Here is a 22128-nt window from a genome sequence, read left to right on the forward strand (position 1 = left end):
GTGTGTGTGTGTGTGTGTGTGTGTGTCCTGCTGATATCACGTTTTTCTTGTGTTGTCCTACAAAACAGCATCTGTTTGTAAACATCCGGGTCACAGTTACACCTACACACAAACAGACAAACGCAGCCATAGGTAAGAATGTAACATAATTACAGAAATATGAAACAAATCCATCTATTCATACAACAACATGAATTTATTAGCGGATGCGCGTTACTGTCTCTTTAAAAGTCCAGAAGCATGACGTCAGATATTTTGACAGGACGACGGAGAGGAGAGGAGAAAGAGGATCCGCCGCTGACAACAACAACAAACACAAAGATGTCTCGAACAACGCCGAGTCCCGGTCGGTGAGATGCCGGTAACGGAGCGGAGAGGATGCGGCGCGTGGTCGAGCTGCTGGCGCGTGCTGCTGCTCGCTGCGTCCGCGCTCGTGCTGCTGGCGGAGAGAGCGGCGCGTGAGTGACCTTATACCGCATCACAGGTGCATCTAATGCACCCCATAAATCACATTGTAACGAACGTTACCGTATCCATTTACCATGATATTTACATAATACTCCAAGATAATTCAAAGAATACCATGGGACTATTATTGTAGATGTCCAAAATCCGTAATACGTCCAAAAATATGGTAGTACTGCAGTACATGTCTGAAATACCAGGTAACCATGATACCTGTTCAGAAACATGTTAAAATCATGGTACTTTTCGGTACTACAATGGATTTTTGGACATGTACCATGGTATTCTTGGAAGTACCTTGGATCACCATGTAAATACTGACACATATATATTAATTTATTGTAAAAATGTCTGGAATATATTAATATATAGAAGAATATATATATATTATTTATATATTCTGTGTGCAAGAAAAATATTAAGCATGATGTTATGAAGACAACATGTATTATAATAACAATAACTGGCTTTTATATTGTCATTGCACTGAAGACAATGGAAAATTATTAAAAAGTAATATTTACTTTGTATCACGTTGAACGTATTTAATTTCCCATCCACTGTAAGAGTATTGTTAGATGTATAATACTGGACAGAAACATTTAATTAAAATTTATTTGAAGGGCGCTTTTCAAAATAAATATTGTTCCGATGCGCCTTTAGAGATTTAGGGATCCGCGAAACACCTGATCTGTCAAAGCTTGACTGTCAGAAATGACAGATTACAGAATTGTTTCTATCATATTACAGTTTAACGTGGATTTACTGTGATATAATCTCATCTCATTTCACTGCTCTTTTGTTAGAGATAATCTCAAACATATTCAAGTGCACAGATGGAGATGTTTGGTAACAAATGTTCTCTCTGCTGTTCATCAGTGGTCTGCTGTTTGGGCTTCTACCTGTGGCAGGAGGAGCTGTGTTTGGCCGGATTGACCTTTGCCCTCATGTTGCCGGGGTCACTGGTGCAGGTGTTGAGTTTCAGATGGTACAGGGCCGACGGAGACAAACGTACAGGCCACAATTTCATCATTCACACACTTCACCTGGGCCTCTTTAAAAGGTGTGTGTGTTTGTGCTTCTGTTTAAAGGAACAATTCCTTCAGAAATTACATTTCAGTTCATTTACTCCAGGGTTTCCAAACTTTTTTGTCAAAATTAAGTTAATATATCATTAATTAGTAACACTTCACAATATGGTCCCATTAGTTAATGCATTAACTAACGATGATCAATACATTTGTTGCAGTATTTATTCATCTTTGTTAACTTTAGCTGTTTATTGTTAGTTCTTGTTAGCTGAGGCCTGTTAACCAAAGTTAACATAAATAACTTTTGATTTTAATAATGTTTTAGTAAATGTTGAAATTAATATAAACTAAGATTAATAAATGCTTTAGAAGTATTTTTCATTGTTAGTTCATGTTAACTAATGTAGTTAACTAATGTTAACTAATTGAAACGGATTGTAAAGACTTACTAATTGATTTAAAGGGGTGGTTGATTATGATTTCACTTTTTTAACTTTAGTTAGTGTGTAATATTGCTGTTTGAGCATAAACAACATCTGCAAAGTTACAACACTCAAAGTTCAATGCAAAGGGAGATATTTTCTTTTAAAGAATTCTGTGTTTAAGGACTACAACAAACGGCTGGTAGGGACTACAATGAGCTTCGTCCTGGGTTGGTGACATCACTAACCCTAAAATTTACATAAACCCCGCCCCCCGAGAACACACAACAAAGGGGGTGAGGCCATGTTGGGCTGCTTTAGAGAAGAGGAAGAGTTGTTGTAGTAGAGTGTTGTTACCATGCCGTCATTTTACGCCAGACTGCTTCACAAACGAGGGACAATTCAACACTGGATTTGCACAAAAGATTAACATGACGACACATGCTAGTCGATGAGTTGAATCAACTCCACAGCAACTACATAAATTTATCCACTAACCATTCAGAAACGTCCAGTTTCATTCTTAAAGTTGTAACTTCTTCCTGAGTCTCTCCATCAGTGTCGACTCCGGTTTGAACAATGTAAGGCTGAACACCTTCGTCATTTTGGCTGCGTGAGATTCTCCAGCTTTGTTGTTGTTGAGCAACTGAAGCGTGAGATGTTAAAGCTCTGCCCTCTTCTGGAAAGGGGGCTGGGAGCAGCAGCTCATTTGCATTTGCAACTTTGTGTTTTTGCTCACACCCAAATAGGGGCAAATTTGACAAGCTATAATAAATGATCCGTGGGGTATTTTGAGCTGAAACTTCACAGTCACATTCTGGGAACACCAGACTTATATAACATCTTGTAAAAGGGGCATTATAGGTCCCCTTTAAGCGCTATTAAAATAAAAGTGGCTTGATGTGTGTTCTATGTCAGGTTTTGGGATTGCAGTGTGTGTGAATGGACAGCTCCGGGCTTGTCGCACTCGCAGGAGGTGATGCAGCAGGCGGACGTGTCTGCTTTGCGTCTGCTGGAGGTCTTGCTGATGACTCTACCGCAGACGCTCCTGCAGACATACGCTCTTACCATTACCGGCTACGGCCTCTCATCTCCAGGTCAGTCCTGAGCTCAGTTACAGACTGAAACCTGTTTGAAAACAGTCATTGCATTTCCAAATATTTATAGATAACGGTGTGTGTTTTTGTCTGTCATATGCGTCTTCAGTCGCTCTGTGCGGTGCCGTGTGTTTGCTCTCACTGTCCTGGGCGCTGGTGCTCTACAGTCGGGCCTGTTGCTTGATCCGTCCTGGGCATTTGCAGATGCCGCCAGCGGCGCTCCTGTGCCAGCTGCTGTGGAGGGCGGGCATGTTAGCCGCCCGCTTCACCAGCCTTGCCCTGTTCACCCGCACCTTCGGCTGCTGGGTCATCGGGGTCGTGGGTGAGTCTGAATGAAGATTATAGATTTTGTTAGTAAATTATCAATGACGTATCTGAAGAAACGGACACTTTGGGGTCAGTAAGAAATTGAGCAAGGACACGTTACTTTTAACAAGACGTGACTGTAAAGACATTTATAATGTTACAAATGATTTCTATTTCAAATAAATGCTGTTATTTTTAACTTTCTATTCATCAAAGAATATTTTTCAACATTAATAATAATAATAATAAATGTTTCTTGAGCAGCAAATCATCATATTAGAATGATTTCTGAAGGATCATGTGACACTGAAGACTGGAGTAATGATGCTGAAAATTCAGCTTTGATCACAGGAATAAATTACATTTTAAAATATATTCAAATAGAAAATATTTAGTTTAAATTGTAATAATATTTCACAATATTACTGTTTTTACTGTATTTTTGATCAAATAAATGCAGCCTTGGTGAGCAGAAGAGACTCTAAAAACATAAAAAAAAAATCTTACTGACCACAAACTTTTGAATTTTTTCATGCTACAATCAAAAGGAAAAAAATTGTACCAAAAAAGAAGAAATATATATATATATATATATATATATATATATATATATAAAATAATTTGCATGAATTATATTTTTGTTGTATTGTATACTGTCAGTTGCCACACATAATATTAATCACTCATCCCTTTCGTAAAGTTTCAAAGTTTCGTAATCTTTGTGTCTAATTTTCTCCCAGCCTCTCATTGGTTGATGGCTGCACTGTGGATGGTCTCCCAGCAGACTGATATATATGTTGGTCAGTGGTCATGGCGCGTGTTTAACATCATTCTGGGAGGTGTACACGTGTTCCTGTTTCTCAACGTGAAGGACGGACCATCCCGGTTCCGGATGGCAGGATTCTATACGGTACAAACACACACACACACACAATCTTAATGAGAGCATGAGATATATTTGAAGAGGATCTGTGCTAATAATGTTTTGATCTGTTTTTCTAACACTCTCTACTGAGCCTATCAATATGCAGAAAATGAATATGGATTTAAAGGAATAGTTCATGCAGAATTTGGAGCTGTTCCTTTAAGCAATGGAGTGACAGCTCTGTTGTTTCTGTGCTGTGTAGGTGATGCTGCTGGAGAATGTTACACTGATATTGGCTGCTTCTGACATCCTGACTGATGCATCATGGGATAGCCTGACCGTTCCCACTGCTGTGCTCTGCAGCTTTCTGCTCGGTGAGAATTTGTGTGTGTGTTCAGCGCATCTAGTAAGACAGATCTCAATAACAAAGGAGTCATATCATTAAGAATAATGTAGACAGACACCGAGAAAAAGCAATGAAAGTGTTTTGTGTTTTTATGTTCATTAATGGTTTAAGGCACAATATGTAAGATTTTTGGATTAAAATATCCAAAAACTACTAGAACAGTGTTATATATTTTGTTGACTTGTGTACTTTCATTATCCCAGATGTTTCCAAGAATGTTTAAATCCAGAGAAATAAGCAATTTTAACCAGGACACGGACTGCATCCGTGCGTTGCCTATCAATGACATCATACCCGCGTTATCCTCGATTTCCGGTTTTATTTTGTAGAAACCATGGAAACACCAAAGACGCTTTAATATATTACATGTTTTATTAGACAGGTGAGCAACTGTTTGGATACATTCATCGACAGAAAACTAATCATGTTATATAGCTCAACACAGTTAGTCTTATTGTTTAAATCTCGTTTTCTTGATTTACCGCGAGTACCGTGTTTTACCATGGCTAATATCGACCTAGCTTACTACAGTGAGCGACAAGTGTCTCACAGCCGCCGCCGAGCGAACGCACAGAGTAATGTTATAACATCATTTTCAACACAGTCAAATGTATCTAATATGATAAACAGCGCTGTTTCCTCATACGCTTGACAGGAAGAAGCAGAAGCGGCGACTGTGGCATAATAAAAGCTCCTCTGCTCTCGATCCGTGTGTCGCGTTCGTCTCTCATTAGCAATTGCTCCAGCGGGCTCTTTCAGCTCCAACAGCACTGCCCTGCTCCGCTTCTTACAGTAACGTTAATAATCTCATCCATGTACATGATTTCTGCTCACATCCCGTCCCGATTCTTTTCCCCCGGCTGTAGACGTGAAGACAACTAATGGAGAGAATTTACATAGTGTGCCTTTAAAATTATTTTTTAAATTTATTCTGCATTGGGTTTGATCATTTGCACTGAAATAAAAGTCCCTTAAACATATTTAATTTAATAAAAAACAGGTGATGTGTTTAACTTCCTAAGTCTTTCTGTGTGTAAAATAACTGAAATGACGCAAAAGTAAAAAATGCTCTTTTATGAATAACCACACACTGGTATGCCAAACTTATTTTTGAAAAAAGCCAATTGCTTTGCAACACAATTGAATTTGCTGATCTTGAATTTACCATGGTATATTATACATTTAAGTACCATACCATATTAATTAAAATACCATATAGACTAAAATGGTTAAATTAAGAGTGTAAGAGCTGTTGGAAACTAAGATTTTTTAGTGTTTTAGAAAGAAGTCTCTTATTTTCACAACGACTACATTTATTTATTGAAGTAAAAACAGTAATATTGCGAAATATTTTTACAAATTAAAATGTCTGTTTTCTATTTAAATATATTTATGTATGTTTATTCCTGTGATCAAAGCTGAATTTTCAGCATCATTACTCCAGTCTTCAGTGTCACATGATCCTTCAGAAATCATTCTAATATGATGATTTGATGCTCAAGAAACATTTTTTGATTATTATCAATGTTGAAAACAGTTGTGCTGCTTAATATTTTTTGTGGGAACTGTGATATTTTTTTTTTCAAGAGTTCAGTTTAAAAAAAAAGCATTTATTTGAAACAGAAGTCTTTTGAGTTTAATGCAGAACTGAAAGTACAATTTTACCATGATTAAACATGTTTTCTAAAAATTATTACCCATTCATCAGATGTGCACGAGCTGTTAAAGCTCTGCCCTCTTCTGGAAAGGGGGCCGGGAGCAGCAGCTCATTTGCATTTAAAGGGACACACACAAAAACGGTGTGTTTTTGCTCACACCCAAATAAGGGCACATTTGACAAGCTATAATAAATGATCTGTGGGGTATTTTGAGCTGAAACTTCACAGACACATTCTGGGGACACCAGAGACTTATATTACATCTTGTGAAAGGGGCATTATAGGTCGTCTTTAATTGTATTACTCTCTATCTTTCTCAGGTTTGACATCCCTGATGTTGTACTATCGTTTCCTGCATCCCAAGTCCACTGAAATCTCTCAGGGTTTGCATCAGCGGGCACACATGGGCCGAGAGTGTCTTCAGCAGGGCAATTCGTCCTTCTCTCTGGGGGACAAAAGTCTTCCTCTGGCCCCTCTTCCCATGCTCTTCCCATCCTCTCATCCTTCCTTCTCCCTCTCTGGGATTCCCGGCTCTCTACTGGAGCATCCCGGGAGCTGCGGCGTGAAGGCAGATGGGGAGTGCCGCCACCATCACTGGTTGCTGATCCGACTCGCCCTGAAAACCGGCGACCCGGGTAAGATTAACGGGGCGTATGGGGCGGGTGGAGTATCCGGGATACTGATGGTTGATCAGAAGGGAGAAATCCTAGAAGACGGGTGTGTGTCCACCTCAGAAAGCCGGGACGACACAATGGCGCCGCTATCCGACTGCAGGGAAGAGTTTGAGAGCGTGAGCGAAGCCAGAGCGGAAGAGGAAGCGGATGAGGATGACAGTCTCGAAATGGAGAGCCCATTAGAGTCGCCTGTCTCTGAGTGCAAGAGGAGCTCGCCGGAGGGAAAGTCTGTGTTTGGGGACAGTCCTGAACCCAATTACTGCCCCACCGAATCCAGCTCCACTTTATACTTCAGCGCCGACCCACAATCCCCGAGCAGCTCCAGTAACCCGCGTCTGGACCGCGAGACGGCCTTCGGTTTCGGCTCTGGAACCGGGCTGGAGACTCTGGATGAGCTGAGTCCCATTTCCATAGACAGCGGGCCGCACAGGGATCTCGTCAGGGGGCTTCTGGGCCGAGCGGGGCCCTGCTACACTTCCGCGCCCGGACTGAATGGAGAGAGTTCTGGAAGCCACCTCAGAGGCCCCCGCAGGCAGGTTGTTCTGTCCCGCAGGGGTCCAGAAGAGGACGGTGGGTTTTAACAGCATTCACCGTTTAAACTTTAAGGGGCGTTCACACTGACAGCGATTTTCCAGCAGAAAGTTTTGAGGCACTGTTGCAACGTGTCTTTAACTTTATGCAAATGAGCTTCAATGGCATCTGGAGAGTGAAGATGATAGGAGTGAAGGTAAGATGGAGGAGGAGCTAATGCTGTTGTGAGCGTTTCACTGTTCTGTGTAATTTGTCTTTGCCCACATTCAGGGATATAATTTAAAAAAAATGTGGAAAGCTATTTATCTTTTCCATGATGTGATATATTATACACTGCTGCAATTTCTATACTCTTTTCCCTTCCAGAATGTGAAGTGGCAGGAAAACAGATTTGTTGTCACATTAAATATATATATATAAAATATATACACTACTGTTGAAAAGTTTGGGGTCTCTAATTTTTGAAATACATCTCTTCTGCTCACCAAGGCTGCATTTATTTGATTAAAAATACCGTAAAACAGTAATATTATTACAATTTAATATAACTGTTTTCTATTTGAATATATTTTAAAATGTAATTTATTCCTGTGATCAAAGCTGAGTTTTCAGCATCATTACTCCAGTCTTCAGTGTCACATGATCATTCTGATTTGCTGCTCAATAAACATTTTTGATTATTATCAATGATAAAAACAGTTACTGCTTCATATTTTTGTGGAAACTGCGATACATGTTTTCAGGATTGAATAGGATAAGTACATCATGTATTTGAAATACAAATATTTTGTAATATTTACTGTCACTTTTAATCAATTTAATGCATCCTCACTGAATAAAAGTATTATTTTCTTTCAAAAAAAAAATTCTGACCCCAAACTTTTGTAAAAATATATGCATAAAAAAATATAATAATAGTTTTACGGCTAACATACAGCCGCTTCCTCTAACGATCACTGTCAGTATGAACGAACAGGGCATTAATTTATGAAATACAAGCAGCTGGAACATTAAAAACTTGAACCTGGATATTTAAGACTTTAAAATTGAATAAAACATTCAGACATATGAAGATATAAACTTTATTGAATGTTTATTTTTCTCTTGTTCTGTTTTTAGTTCTCTCACTGTCTATCTGTTATGTTCAGAATGGAATACTAGTGTGCACAAGTGCATCCTAGTTTTTGAATAAAATAGTATCTAAAGTAGTATGCGATATGCAATATTAAATAAGTAACATTATCACATGACCTCATCACATTGCTTGTTCAATTAAGCTGCATTTAGTTATCATCTCAGAAATAAAAATGGTTATTTTACATTTTTAATCCAGTTATTTGACAAAATGTTGCAACTACTGACAGTCCAAACAAATAATATTTCTAAAAGGAGATAAAATCATCATCTGTGTATTTCATGCATGTATGGGAGTAAGCCATTCTGAACATAACCAATAAAAATCTACATGCTGTTGGTTTGAGCTGAAAGCACAATCTTTCTGTAAGCTACAGGTGTGTGTGTGTGTGTGTGTGTGTGTGTGTGTGTGTGTGTGTGTGTGTGTGTGTGTGTGTGTGTGTATGTGTTCTGTTTAACTTCTGTCCTCTCAGACTGTAATGTAATTCCACTCTTATGAAGGGCTGTGGTCTGGTTTATTATTTTTTGGTGCCTGATACAGACATAAATAGAGACAAAACTCATCTCAGAACATCATATCTGCATTAGAGCATTAGAACCACCATAATTATGATTATTATATTTAGATTATAGATTTGGTCCACTGCTCCATGTCAGAATATTTCCTCTCTGATCTTTTCTGGTACTTCAGTTATTTGTATCAGTTGAATGCCATCTACAGAGATGTATCATCGTTTCTTGGATTTATTTATTTATTGCTAATCTATGGTTTTGTGTTTGAAGCATAGGTCAGTTTTGTTTAGTTTTTTTTTTATCCCTTTGTATTTTTTCATGCTTCAAATACTAACCGTAACCCTAAAGTCTATCTATCTAAGCTGTTTATTTACTTCATTATTTTTTATAATTCATTGATTTGTTCATTTACGTATTTATAACAACAGTTTTTGGTTGGAGCTCATCTTTACAGAGTTGTACAAATAACATCTAAAATAAAACAAAACGAAACAAAATTCTGAAAGATAAACATATTCTATATATGATACAATTGCCTTGGATAGGAACTCAAGGCTCATAATGTATCAGGGTTATTTTAGTGAATATCCACTGGAGTGTTTTTTCACTGTTTAAAGTGCTCACTGTGTGTGTGTTTTCCATTGTTTTTCATTAAAGCATTTTGAGAGTGTGAATTGTTATTTGCATGCATTTTTCTGAAGGATGCTTAAACTGTGTGCTTAAACAGTAGTGATGGGTTATGTCCCCTAACAGGTCAATATCAGCAATAATTTCAAAGCAAATTCAGCCATAAGGTGATTAGCTGATATTGTCAATGAAAGTTTGTTTGATTTTTCTGGATGTGGGTTGTTTGCTCTTAAGGTGAATTCCATTTATTCATTAAATTAATTTCACAAGAATTATGAACGTGTCTTAATATCTCTCACATATGTCTCCACTTGTGACATATGTCATAAAGCTTATTTTTATCTATACTGCTGCACATAGAAAATATTAATCATCATAAAGGAAATTGCAAATTATGCCAAATATAGCCTACAATAAACAGTGGAAACTATGACTAATATACACGGATAGGAATAACAACAGTCGCATAAAACAGCGAAGGAAAGGCACTGAACTTATACAATAATGCAAAGGGATTTATATTACATACGATCTACAGTATAATAAAAGACACTCCCTTGGTTTCACTCACAAGGCTTAAGCTACATGAAAATTCTCAATTTAATAACTGGCTATTCAAAGTTTTCAATGTCATTTTTCAGCTTAATGATCATACAGACAGTTTCTGTAGCGGCACATAGTTGTTGCTGTGCTGTCACGTGGTACACGTGGATGGACCAATCACAGTCGTTTCTGATAAGACAATGAATTAAAAAATAATTGTACAGCGAATTTTACACGATTGAACGTATTATTTAATCTATTATTAAATTATTATTATAATATTAAAATATTATTAAATGAAATTAAAATGTGAAGTGCTACCCGATTTCATTTAAGCAATTTTAATATTTTTATGAAAATGAAGTTTAGTTTATAAGCTATTAAACGACCAGAATTACTATTTAATGTATCTGGAATGTTAAATAATTTGTTAAAAAACAAAAGGAGTGCATTTTTTCATAAAAATTCCACCCTGTGGTCGGTCCACCAATCCTTTCGAACCTCTACCGCGCATGCGAGCTAACTTTCGTTCGTGGCTAAAACGCGCATGCGCAGTGCGCTTACTGAAGTTTGGAGTGATTCGTGGAAGTTTGAGATTTGGAGGAAAAAAAAGCACAGCAGAAAGTCGGGAACTTGTAAAATGGCTTTTCGCAGAAGAAATAAGAGTTATCCTTTCTTCAGCCAAGAGTTTCTCATTCAGAATCACGCGGACATTGTCTTTAGTTTGGTGATTTTCATTTTGATTGGACTGATGTTTGAGGTGAGTTAAAAGAGTTTTGGATTCCCTTTTTTTCTTGTCTGTCTCTCTGCCAGCTGTTTTTCTGTCTGTCTCTCTTTTTTTCTTCTGACTTTTGCATCAAAAGTAAATATGCAGTTTTAAGACACACAGTGTCACTTTAAAAACAGACCAAAATGTGGACAGAGTCCACTTTTATTTGAATGTGTAAAGCTTCTGGATCAAATCTAATCCACTTAGCTGGTTGTAAAGGTAAGTGTCAGACACCCAGTTAATGCATTTAATCTACATTAAAGTGTGCATTAAAACGCCACTTTGGTTGAGTTCAACGCATTAAAAGAAGCCTATATTCACAACTTTATTCAAAACATTATCAACGTCACCTGGGCCCATATTTCTGCATTGTGATGATGATGATGAAGATACATGAAGTTCGTAAAGCATTTTATGTGTAATTTGAACACAAACCAAGTGTCATAATGGTGTATTTAAAGTTTTTTTTTTTTGATGTTCAGGTTTCTGCTGAAGTGCCACGTCAAGTCTCTCACTCGCGCCCAATTTGACATTCCTAAAGAATCCAATAAGAATCTCAAAACCGCTTCATATTCATTTACATCATGATCTGTCGCTTGTGAATCCGTAACCTAAAGCAAAAATGGGCATTTACAGTTTCTAGATAAAGTCTTCTCAGGTTTGTCATTTTAGCCTGGCAAACAGAAACACTGAATGAAACTCTCTTCAAGGTTCATTTCACGCATCTCATCTGTCATGCAAACATATGTGTGTTCAGATGGGTTTCCCCTTCACACCTGCTGCTCTGAACATCTGTTTCATTCCAACACCTCTGTGTTCATGCTTTTAAATTTTAATAAACAAATCAGTGGGAACTCTCATGAATCAAACTGCTAAAATGCATGTGGAATGCAAGTACTGGTTTTCATGCTTCCTGCACAATGTGCATGTCAATCCTCCATTTATTATCCATACAGTATTCATGAACACATCACTTCCACTCAGTGTTTGGGGTAACGCGTTACAAGTAACTTGAGTTACGCAATCAGATTACTTTTACAAGTAACTAGTAAAGTAACGCATTACTTTTTCAATTTACAACAAAATATCTGAGTTACTTTTTCACATTGACTGACAGCTCTCCTGTCTTCATGTTGAGAGAAATAAAGGTCAGAGGTGTTGTGTGCGCTGTGTGAACATGATGGTTATTGTAGTTGTAGGCTAAATGTGAACATGCACTTCCTCATCTCACTTGCACGAAAACATTCAGTGTTCTTCAAAATGCATAAAAACAGTGAAATGCAATCTCAGAATTTTATGCAAACCTGTAATAATTAACTATATTAACTTACACATGTATACTTTTATGTATTTAATCTCACTTTATTAACCAGTGTGTTTGCTGCTGACCTTCAATGATCTAATTCAAACATACTAAGCAAAAATAAATTTAGATTAGATTTAGAAATAAGAGTGTTGAACTTCCTTCTCCTGTATCTTGTTCTTCTTTAGTCTTTAATCTTCTTTAATGTCAGCACAGCTGAAAGTTTTGTTTGAGTTGTGTTCAGGTGTAAATAAGCGTTTCCTTCAGCCTGAGGCTTATTCATTTCACTTTTGGTGTGAAAGGGCCTTAACATTTGCCAAAAAAAAGAACTTTTTTTGTTGTTATTAAAAAAACAAACAAGAAAGCCTAGCCCAGGTGAGGAAAAGTAATGCAAAAGTAATATAATGCATTACTTTTCATAAAAAGTAACTAATGCAATTAGTTACCTTTTTAGGGAGTAACGCAATATTGTAATGCATTACTTTTAAAAGTAATTTTCCCCAACACTGGTTCCACTAGATTTATTATAATAAGCTATTAGTTTCAGCCAATTAATGTTTTATTTGTCAAATGTGCAACAATATAGCAGACAGCAATATTTTTGACATTGAAATGTCAATTTTGTACAAAATCCCATTTTAGTAAACATTTTAAACAAACAAATTTTACAAGGATGTAGTAGAATAAGTACTAATAATAAGTAAACAACATTTTGCAAATAATTATATATGATTTTATTTTCCCTTCAAATTGCGAGTTTATATTTTATAACTCACAATTGCAAGTTTATACTCATAGTTGTGGGGAAAAAAGTCAATTGTGAGATATAAAGTAGCAATTACCTTTTTATTTTATTTTTTTAATTCCATGGCAGGAACAAGCTTCAATACAATACAAACTACTAAAATTATTAAAATACTTTATGTATAAGACTTTTCTTTGGATATTATATTATATAATATTTCCTACTGTTGTTGTAATGTTATTCCTTTGAGTCTCTGTATTGGATTGCCGTCAGAATAAAATACGCAGACAGGAAGTGTCTAACAATATTTTTAAATGTTTAAGAACGAGTAATAAATCTAAACTTTAAATTTCAGCTGTAACAGAATGAAAGCACATGAGAGTTTATTATAGAACATGTGATCTATGTGTGTGTGTGTTTAGGTAAAGGGTCACGTCTGTGTGTTTTGCTCATCATTGAGGAAATATCTTCTCTCTTTCAGACAACAGCAAAAACAGCCATTTTATTCATCCAGCCTCAGTACAACATCAGCACCATGAGTGCAGGTCTGACACACAGTCATTTGCTTTGATATACTGCAGTCTGTCATATCCAGTGTGGTCTGACGCATCAGTAACATGAGATAACGTGTGTGTGTGTGTGTGTGTGTGTGTGTGTGTGTGTGTGTGTGTGTGTGTGTGTGTGTGTGTGTGTGTGTGTGTTTCAGACGGAGAAGTGACTCTGTATCATTACGGATGGAAAGACTGTGCCACTGTCCTCTTCTATCTTTGTATCACCATCATCCTTCATGCGGTTGTGCAGGAGTATGTGCTAGATGTAAGTGCTACAATGCAATGCATTTTGGGTAATGTAGTTTAATGTTATTAGTGCAGGATGCACAGCCATATAGATGGCTCTATTATGGGATAAAAAATCATTAGAAAGTAGGTTTTTTGCAAGCAACAGATACATTTCTTTAATTTGCAAACCATGTTATTATTATTTCTTTCCATGTGCTCCATTGTAGAAAGTAAACCGCCGTCTCCACCTGTCGAAGAGTAAAAACACAAAGTTTAATGAATCTGGGCAGCTGTGTGTGTTTTACCTGGTGTCCAGTGTATGGAGTCTCTATGTCATGGCCACAGTAAGAGCACCCAGATCACACACACACACAACATATTAAACCTCAAGCTTTCTGTTTGGCACTTAATTGTTGATGTGATTAATAGGAGGGATACCTCCTGCATCCCAGCAGCCTTTGGGAGAATTACCCTCATGTTCACCTGAGGTACGTACACACATAATCAAAGCATGAATCTCATGAAAACTGTCAAGAACATGTCATAAGACTTATTTCATCCAAAAATAATTAAAAAAAATATGTATAGATTTTTTTTTATTAAGAAAATGAAGCCTATTTTTGGGCAATTATTGCATTGTGAGATTTTTTTTTTTTTTTTTGTCATATTTTGCATCCAAATTCTCACTACTGTAACATGAAAAATGTATACATGTTTAAATTGCTAATTATCTATTTTTCTGTAGAACAGAATTTATGCAGATTTTAATGAATAAACATCATTAAGACAGTAGGGTGATTTATTTATTTATTCAATGAGAATTTGGGTGAAAAATATTAATGGCCTTAAAGGTTTCTTTTTTTAATGCAGAATATACTTTTTCTCTTCTTTTTTTTTTTCTTCTTTTTTTGGCTATTACTTTTATATATAAAACCATATATATATATGATTAATTTGTGGATGCTTCCAACTCAATGCGAACACTATATGAAACATAATGTAACAAATAAAACATTAGCCATTAGTTATATTTCCATCCACCTATTTTTATGCACATTTTGGGATATCGCATAAAAAAAAAATGCTGGATGGAAAGGCAAAGATGTGCATAAATTCTACAAATGCACATAAAAAACTTGTGTGCTCAATTGGAGCAGATACATTTTTTTTTTTTTTTTTTTTATCCGATAAGAAGACATGCACATAAACTACGATGGAAACACATTTACTGAATAAATCCCTCGGCGCGCAACAAAAAACTCACGTGACTTTGCCTCAACAGAGGATGTGATTGGATAACTGGACTAACCAGCAGACCAATCGCATCACAGCATCTCAAATGTTGGTTTGATCATTCTGAAACGCCTGAGCCAACGTCTGTCATCAGAATGATTTGGTTTAATTCCCTCCCATAGATCACTTGATTGCGTACTCAAACACCAGCATCCGAACACAAGATAACATGACAGCGCAAGTCAAACACAAGTCTTTTATGATGGAGAAAAAAAGAGCCACATTGACTTCCCTGTTTGCAGCAACTTCCATTTTTATTACAGATATTTTGCACCAGGTTCCCAGGAAGTGATGATTTTGTTCTCTTGCACACATGGAATAGAAACACTGCTTTATTTGCGTATGTTTTAAGCGATATTCTGATTGTATGCATGTTAAATTTGCGATTTTGGATGGAAACAGTCAGTGTCAGTGGTTGAATTGATTTTGTTTGGTTCTGTCATGTGATTATAATCGTCTTTCTGTCAGGTTTCAGGTGAAGTTCTTCTACCTCACACAGCTGGCATACTGGTTTCACGCACTACCTGAGCTTTACTTCCAGAAAGTGAGAAAGGTAAGAGAAGATGAGAGGATCGCAGAAACTTTGCAGGGGACATATGTATGTATACGCATAATATAATTAAAGTATATAATAATAGAAATATAATAAAAATATAATTGTGTTGCTCTTTTCATGTTTTTAGGAGGAAATCCCTCGTCAGCTGCAGTACATCAGTCTCTATCTGTTACACATTCTGGCTGCGTATCTGTTGAAGTAAGTCATGAACTATAGATGCGCTCACACATGAAAACCAATAAATCACCATAAAATTGCTGGATTGACTTTTAATAAAAGTCTTTTATGGTATGAAACGGGTACCATGTCTGTTATTTACACAACCAGTGGGCTTTCTTTTGTCAGTGTACCAGCAAAATACTGTTTCCAAAAGAACTTCCATATATATGTACATGTATGTATATAAAATATATAATACATACAATTTTATAATAAATATAGATACGTAATATTTCAGTATATTTATATATGTATAATATATATGAATAATATAAATTATATATGTAAACAAATATAATTTTAGGGCTTTGTTAAACATGGATGTTTACATGTGTGCTCTAAACTAAAAGGGTTTTTAAGTGTTTATTCAAATAATATTATAATTTAACAACTATTACTGTATAATATCAGATATTTGCATGAAGAATGATTAATTTAATATATATTTTTCATTTCTCTCTTTAGCTTGACACGGGTCGGGCTGGTTCTGTTGTTTCTGCAGTATCTTTCTGAGATGGGCTTCCATCTGTCTCGACTCTTCTACTTTATTGATGAAAACCACCACAAAATGTGAGCCAAACTCTGTCAGAATAAATTACATTTTAATATATATTCAAATAGAAAACAGTTATTTTAAATTATAATAATATTTCACAATATTACTGTTTTTACTGTATTTTCGATCATTGTCTTGGTGAGCAGAAGAGATGTATTTCAAAACATTAACTGACCCAAAACGTTGACCGTAGTGTATATCATAATCTCTCTATATAACAGCAATTTGCTTGTATTGTGTTTGTGTGTGTGTGTGTAGGTTTGAGATGTGGTCTGTTGGGTTCGTCCTGACCCGTATGATCACTCTGACTCTGATGTTCCTGGCTGTCGGCTTCGGTTTGGCTCGTTCTGAAAACCAGACGCTTGATTTGGAGGCTGGAAACTTCAACACTCTTTCTATCAGGTGACATTGACATTCATGCTCATTGTAGTTCAGTACATCACAAGAGACACATGAGAGTAATGCTGTGTGTGTGTTTGACACACAGGCTGCTGGTGTTGTTCATGGTGTGTTTCACTCAATCATGGCTGCTCTGGAAGTTCTTCCGTTTCCAGCTGAGCCGAACACGTGAGCTGAGATTGGAGCAGGCGGCCCGGAAGAGAGCGGCCGCTAAACAACATATGCAGCGCACGCTGAAACGGGATTCAGGTACACGCTCGTTCTGAATTACACCGCACTAGTTAGACCCTGATATACTCGTATCTTCGCTTAGGGGTAAAAAGAAGTTTGAAATACCTGAGCATCATTATACTGTTAGCGAACATCCCAACTACGTTTAGATGGATTTTAAAAATCTGCCGCATGCTTTCCTCTCAATAATACAATAAACATCACCATTGGCTACAACAGTATGCATGAGTAATTAATAACATTTTTGGGTAAACTAACTCTTTTAAGCTTAAGGCTTGGATATACTTCAAGTTAAATAGAAGAACGAACTGGTGTGGCGTAACAAACAAAATCAGGCCAAAACGAAGTTCTTTTTGGGAGGTCGAAACTATAGTAGTCAACATTTGAAGTGGATCAAAACCTTTCATCAAAGTTGTCCTGAAACCTTCTTCTTAGGACAACTTTGAACTTTTTTGATCGACTTCAATGTTGACTACTGCACTTGCCAGTGGTGTTTTCTCTGAGGAGGCAAGAATGGCAGTGCCTCCTCAAAAAACTGGATGGGAAAATAATCCACAGTACAAAAATAAATGAAATATGGTAGAGCTGCTCAAATTTTTATTTATTTATTTTTTTTTGTTTCAAACCAAGATCACAATTCTCCCATGGTTCTGAACAGACAAATAAACAAAATAACATGTAATTTAATAGAGGTTCTGACAAAATGTTAATTGCTACAGTCTATTTAAAATGTTTAATTAATCTGAATAAATTGTTTTAAAAAATCGGGTTGAATGAATGATTCAATGACTCACTCAGAAATGCTTCACTGGTTTCATTACTGGATGAATCAGCATTTTTTTTTTAACAAATCTCTTGAATGAATGATTCAATGACAAATACATTATTTAACAGTCACTTGTCGCCACCTACTGGTGTAACGATGTAATTGATACAATCTTTATTTGAAGCGCCATGTTACTTTCAAAATGTGATTTGCTCTATTTTGATTGCTTCCGCAGACATCAGTGTTTATATCCGAACTATAAACTTTTATCCAGTACTTCTGTGGAATCTCATGGAATAAATGTAAAAATGATGGGAAACCTTGAGAAATGTTCTTCGTTTTAATAAATGATACAATAATAACATTGTTAAAATACAAATTACATTTTTATATATATATATATATAATATATATATATATATATATATATTTAGTTTTGATTGTTTTATTTAAATTAAGCTGTAAAATGTTTCAAAATTAAACTAGATGTTTAAAAAAAATTGAGATAAAAAAAAAAAACACTAAGAAGGCGGAGCCCCAGAGCCACATCTACCTATTACGTAATCGCCATGGACCAATGGTAGTTCAAAGGTGTTTACCAGCCAAAGTGAGCTGTTTCAAACTCCAGAAACTAACACAAACAAACTTTATTTTGGCCTGATGTTGGCTAGTTTTTGGGATTGACAACCACATTTGCTTACAGGTGTGAGTCTCAAAATGTCCTGTTCATACAGCAACTTACTGAAAACCTGCAACACATGGTCGACGCGCGTTCGTGCAGCGCAGACTCAAAGTGGCTCTCTCGCACTGTTTGACTAGTTGTCCAGTCGGATTCCGTTCGCACAGTGCCGGTTTTCCAAGAATGCGGTTGTGAGTCCTGAAAATGTATGGGTGTAAGTTCGGTTATAGACTTCGGTTGTCACTCCCATAAATACTGTGTGTACTGTGTGAACGCAACCATATCAATGACTCGATTTCAGGACTGACAACCATATTTTGCCGCTGTGTGAATATATGGCCTTTGTTCTAAATAAAGTCACATCAGTTCATTTTCATTCTTCTATTTCACTTGATGGATGTCAGAGCCTTAAGCTTAAAGGGTTAGTTCATCCAAAAATTAAAATTCTGTCATTAATTACTCACCCTCATATCGTTCCACACCCGTAAAACCTTTGTTCATCTTCAGAACACAAATTAAGATATTTTTGATCAAATCCGATGGCTCAGTGAGGCCTCTTGACAGCAATAACACTCCCTTTTTCAATGCCCAGAAAGCTACTAAAAACATATTTAAAACAGTGTGACTACAGTGGTTCAACCTTAATATTATAAAGTGACAAGAATACTTTTTGTGCACCAAAAATAACAAAACAGTGACTTTATTCCACAATATCTAGTGATGGGCGATTTCAAAACACTGCTTCATGAAGCTTCAAAGCTTTACGAATCTTTTGTTTTGAATCAGTGGTTCGGAGCACGTATCAAACTGCCAGAGACACATGAACTATTGAAGTTTCAAAACACTTATGATGTAACGAAGCCTTGTTTACTGAAATCATAAGTGTTTTGAAACTTCAATAGTTCATGTGACTCTGGCAGTTTGATACACGCTCCGAACCACTGATTCGAAACAAAAGATTTGTAAAGCTTCAAAGCTTCATGAAGCAGTGTTTTGAAATCGCCCATCACTAGATATTGTGGAATAAAGTCGCTATTTTGTTATTTTTGGTGCACAAAAATATTCTCGTCGCTTCATAATGTTAAGGTTGAACCACTGTAGTCACATGAACTGTTTAAAATATATCTTTTGTACCTTTCTGGGCATTGAAAAAGGGAGTGTTATTGCTGGTGATGCAGGCCTCACTGAGCCATCAGATTTGATCAAAAATATCTTAATTTGTGTTCCGAAGATCAACGAAGGTCTTACGGGTGTGGAATGACATGAGGGTGAGTAATTAATGACAGAATTTTAATTTTTGGGTGAACTAACCCTTTAAGAGTTAGTTTACCTAAAAGTGTTAAATACTCACTCACACTTTTGCATATGCAGTGCGATACAAGCTACTGCAGAAGGCAAGATTTATGGCTTAACTGTTGGTCCGTTCCTCACACAAAGCTTTTGTGAAGAGCTTAGAAATTATTTTTAGGTTTCTAGGTGAACTTTGCCTGGCCTCTGGGCAATAATATTCTTTTATTGTGTGTGTGTGAAAGCCAAAACGTGACGTACAGAATGACAGACGCTGGTTTTGTAGGTCTGTTGTCTTGGGTTACACATGACATCGTTTGGTGTTCAGCGATACGTTTTTCTTCTCTAACACAAGCTGTTTGTGTTCTGCAGTCGGTCATCATGAGAATGGACTCATTAAAGCGGAGAACGGCACATCTCCTCGTCTCAAGAAGATCAAAGCTCCTTAAACTACAGCATCATTCCAGCGGATGGCCTCCACACATCGAGGGCACAGGAACAGGAAACAGATCATCTGCCTGCTGCTTCCTGTTACCACGTCAAGAGAAGTGCATGTGGCGTTTCTCCAAGGAAGTGACAACAGGACTTTCAACAGGCTCTTGTCAACGTTCTAAATTTCTTTACAGTTTCAGTATTCATGTTATTTCTTCTGCATATGTTTCTAAACTTCACTCAGTCTTTCTTTATTAAAGCGCTGTTTTGAGGTTAGTTTGTTTTTCTGCATTTGCATATCTTGAGGTACAAAATGGCGACTACGGTGGCCTAGAAAGGACACTCATTGAGATGATTTGAATCAGATGTGTTATTGTGAGACTCGTTCACACATTCTGAGTTTGTAATGAACAAAAGATTTACATGACAATCCAAAAAGAACCGGCAAAGAGACAAGGAAAATCCATGTTTTTGTCCGGTTTGAGGTAGGAACAAGGGTTTTAGTAATGAAATGACCCTGAATGAGAGCAAACACACTCACTCATTCAGTCTTTCTCCTGTAATGAGCGTTTATTCTGCTTTGTACGTTTATGCAGTTTGATATTTGATTGTATATGACGATGCTTTATAAATATTGAACCTTTTTGAATAGTTAAATTGTTTTGAGTTTTCTGTCTTTGCAGAAACATTTCAGCCTTTGTTTTATTTACTTCATTGTTTATTACATCAAATAAATGGATAATTCACATTAGGTAATAGGGTAACTTTAATGAAATCATGTCACATTTCATCCAAGAAAATTGTTTTACATTAAGAAAAAGTTGTTTTGTTTCATTGTCTGCTCATACATAAAAAAAATAAAAATAAAACCAGCATAAACCAGCTTAAACATTTGTTTAAAATGGCACTTTACAAATATTTAAATACCTTTTTTGCATTAAAGCCTATTTTTCAATGCAAAAAAATCTTATTGTTCATAAAATAAAGTGCTTCATTTCTGTAATGCAAAAATCTCATTCTCAACAGTAATACAAATATTTATAAAAGCATACCTGGACATGTTTTATTTATTTATTATTATTAAAAACAAAACTAAATATGAGCACCATGGCATATATGGACTGTTTTAGAAAAGCACTTGATGAAATATATCATTGAAAAAAAAAACATTTAATGGTACTAAAATCAAGTGGACAGATTCACGAAACATTCTTAAAAATACATTCCTTCAGAACTGCCATTTTATGTTCTAGTTAAAAAAATTATGAATTTTGTATTCCCAAAAATACTTGTTCTTTAAAAAAAAATCTCAAGTAACATTTTAAATGGTTTGTGTGTAATTTACTTTAAATGTATGAAGTTTCTCAGGGGAACACAAACATTTTCTAAGTGAACGCAGTTTTCTTGGAGGGACGCAAAAGCATTAACATATAATTTTTCCTCCCATCTTGTTTTTTTTTAATCACCATATCTGGATGCGCCGTATCCAGTGTAGACAGCATCACTAATTATAATGGGTTCTGTTTGTTTTTGTCGCATCGCGCCGCTCACATCTGGTGTAGACATGGTGTAACAATAATTCAGATAGCTTTTGTGAAAAAAATAAATAAACAGCTACTGTGGGAATGTTATTAATGTGACCCATACCATCTTTTGGTTGGCAACACTAACGTGTAAATAGAAGCTCTTTGGTTGAACTTGATTCAGTCGTGGACAGTGGTTCCACATGATGGAAACATGTAGGATGAACTAAAATAAGACATGATTAAATCAAGTTCATCCAACATGAAGTATCTGAGTAGATGTAACATGTTTCCATCTTGTAGAACCACTGCCAATGAT

The 22128-nt window shown here is 36.2% G+C and overlaps 2 protein-coding genes across 4 annotated transcripts; both read left to right on the forward strand.

Annotated features, from left to right (window-relative positions):
- The first annotated feature begins 85 nt into the window (after positions 1-85).
- Positions 86-10001, forward strand: xkr5a (XK related 5a). 2 transcript variants are annotated; one of them, XM_051876089.1, is made up of 8 exons: positions 86-132; positions 263-458; positions 1345-1528; positions 2837-3015; positions 3125-3337; positions 4062-4231; positions 4449-4560; positions 6571-10001. In XM_051876089.1, the coding sequence occupies exons 2-8, from the start codon at positions 356-358 to the stop codon at positions 7503-7505; spliced, it is 1896 nt and encodes a 631-aa protein (XP_051732049.1). In that variant the 5' UTR covers positions 86-132; positions 263-355; the 3' UTR covers positions 7506-10001. The 2 variants fall into 2 exon arrangements, with proteins under 2 accessions (XP_051732049.1, XP_051732050.1); XM_051876090.1 differs by lacking the exon at positions 86-132 and having other exon boundaries at positions 285-484.
- An 801-nt stretch (positions 10002-10802) lies between these two features.
- tram2 (translocation associated membrane protein 2) lies at positions 10803-21034 on the forward strand. 2 transcript variants are annotated; one of them, XM_051875318.1, is made up of 11 exons: positions 10803-11032; positions 13571-13634; positions 13796-13905; positions 14096-14212; positions 14298-14356; positions 15630-15759; positions 15845-15915; positions 16402-16506; positions 16751-16894; positions 16980-17140; positions 20227-21034. In XM_051875318.1, exons 1-11 carry the CDS (start codon positions 10820-10822, stop codon positions 20301-20303), a joined length of 1251 nt encoding a protein of 416 aa, XP_051731278.1. In that variant the 5' UTR covers positions 10803-10819; the 3' UTR covers positions 20304-21034. The 2 variants fall into 2 exon arrangements, with proteins under 2 accessions (XP_051731278.1, XP_051731279.1); XM_051875319.1 differs by having other exon boundaries at positions 15630-15714.
- The last annotated feature ends 1094 nt before the right edge of the window (positions 21035-22128 follow it).

The sequence above is a fragment of the Ctenopharyngodon idella genome, chromosome 20, assembly GCF_019924925.1.
Source record: "Ctenopharyngodon idella isolate HZGC_01 chromosome 20, HZGC01, whole genome shotgun sequence".
NCBI classification, from domain to species: domain Eukaryota; kingdom Metazoa; phylum Chordata; class Actinopteri; order Cypriniformes; family Xenocyprididae; genus Ctenopharyngodon; species Ctenopharyngodon idella.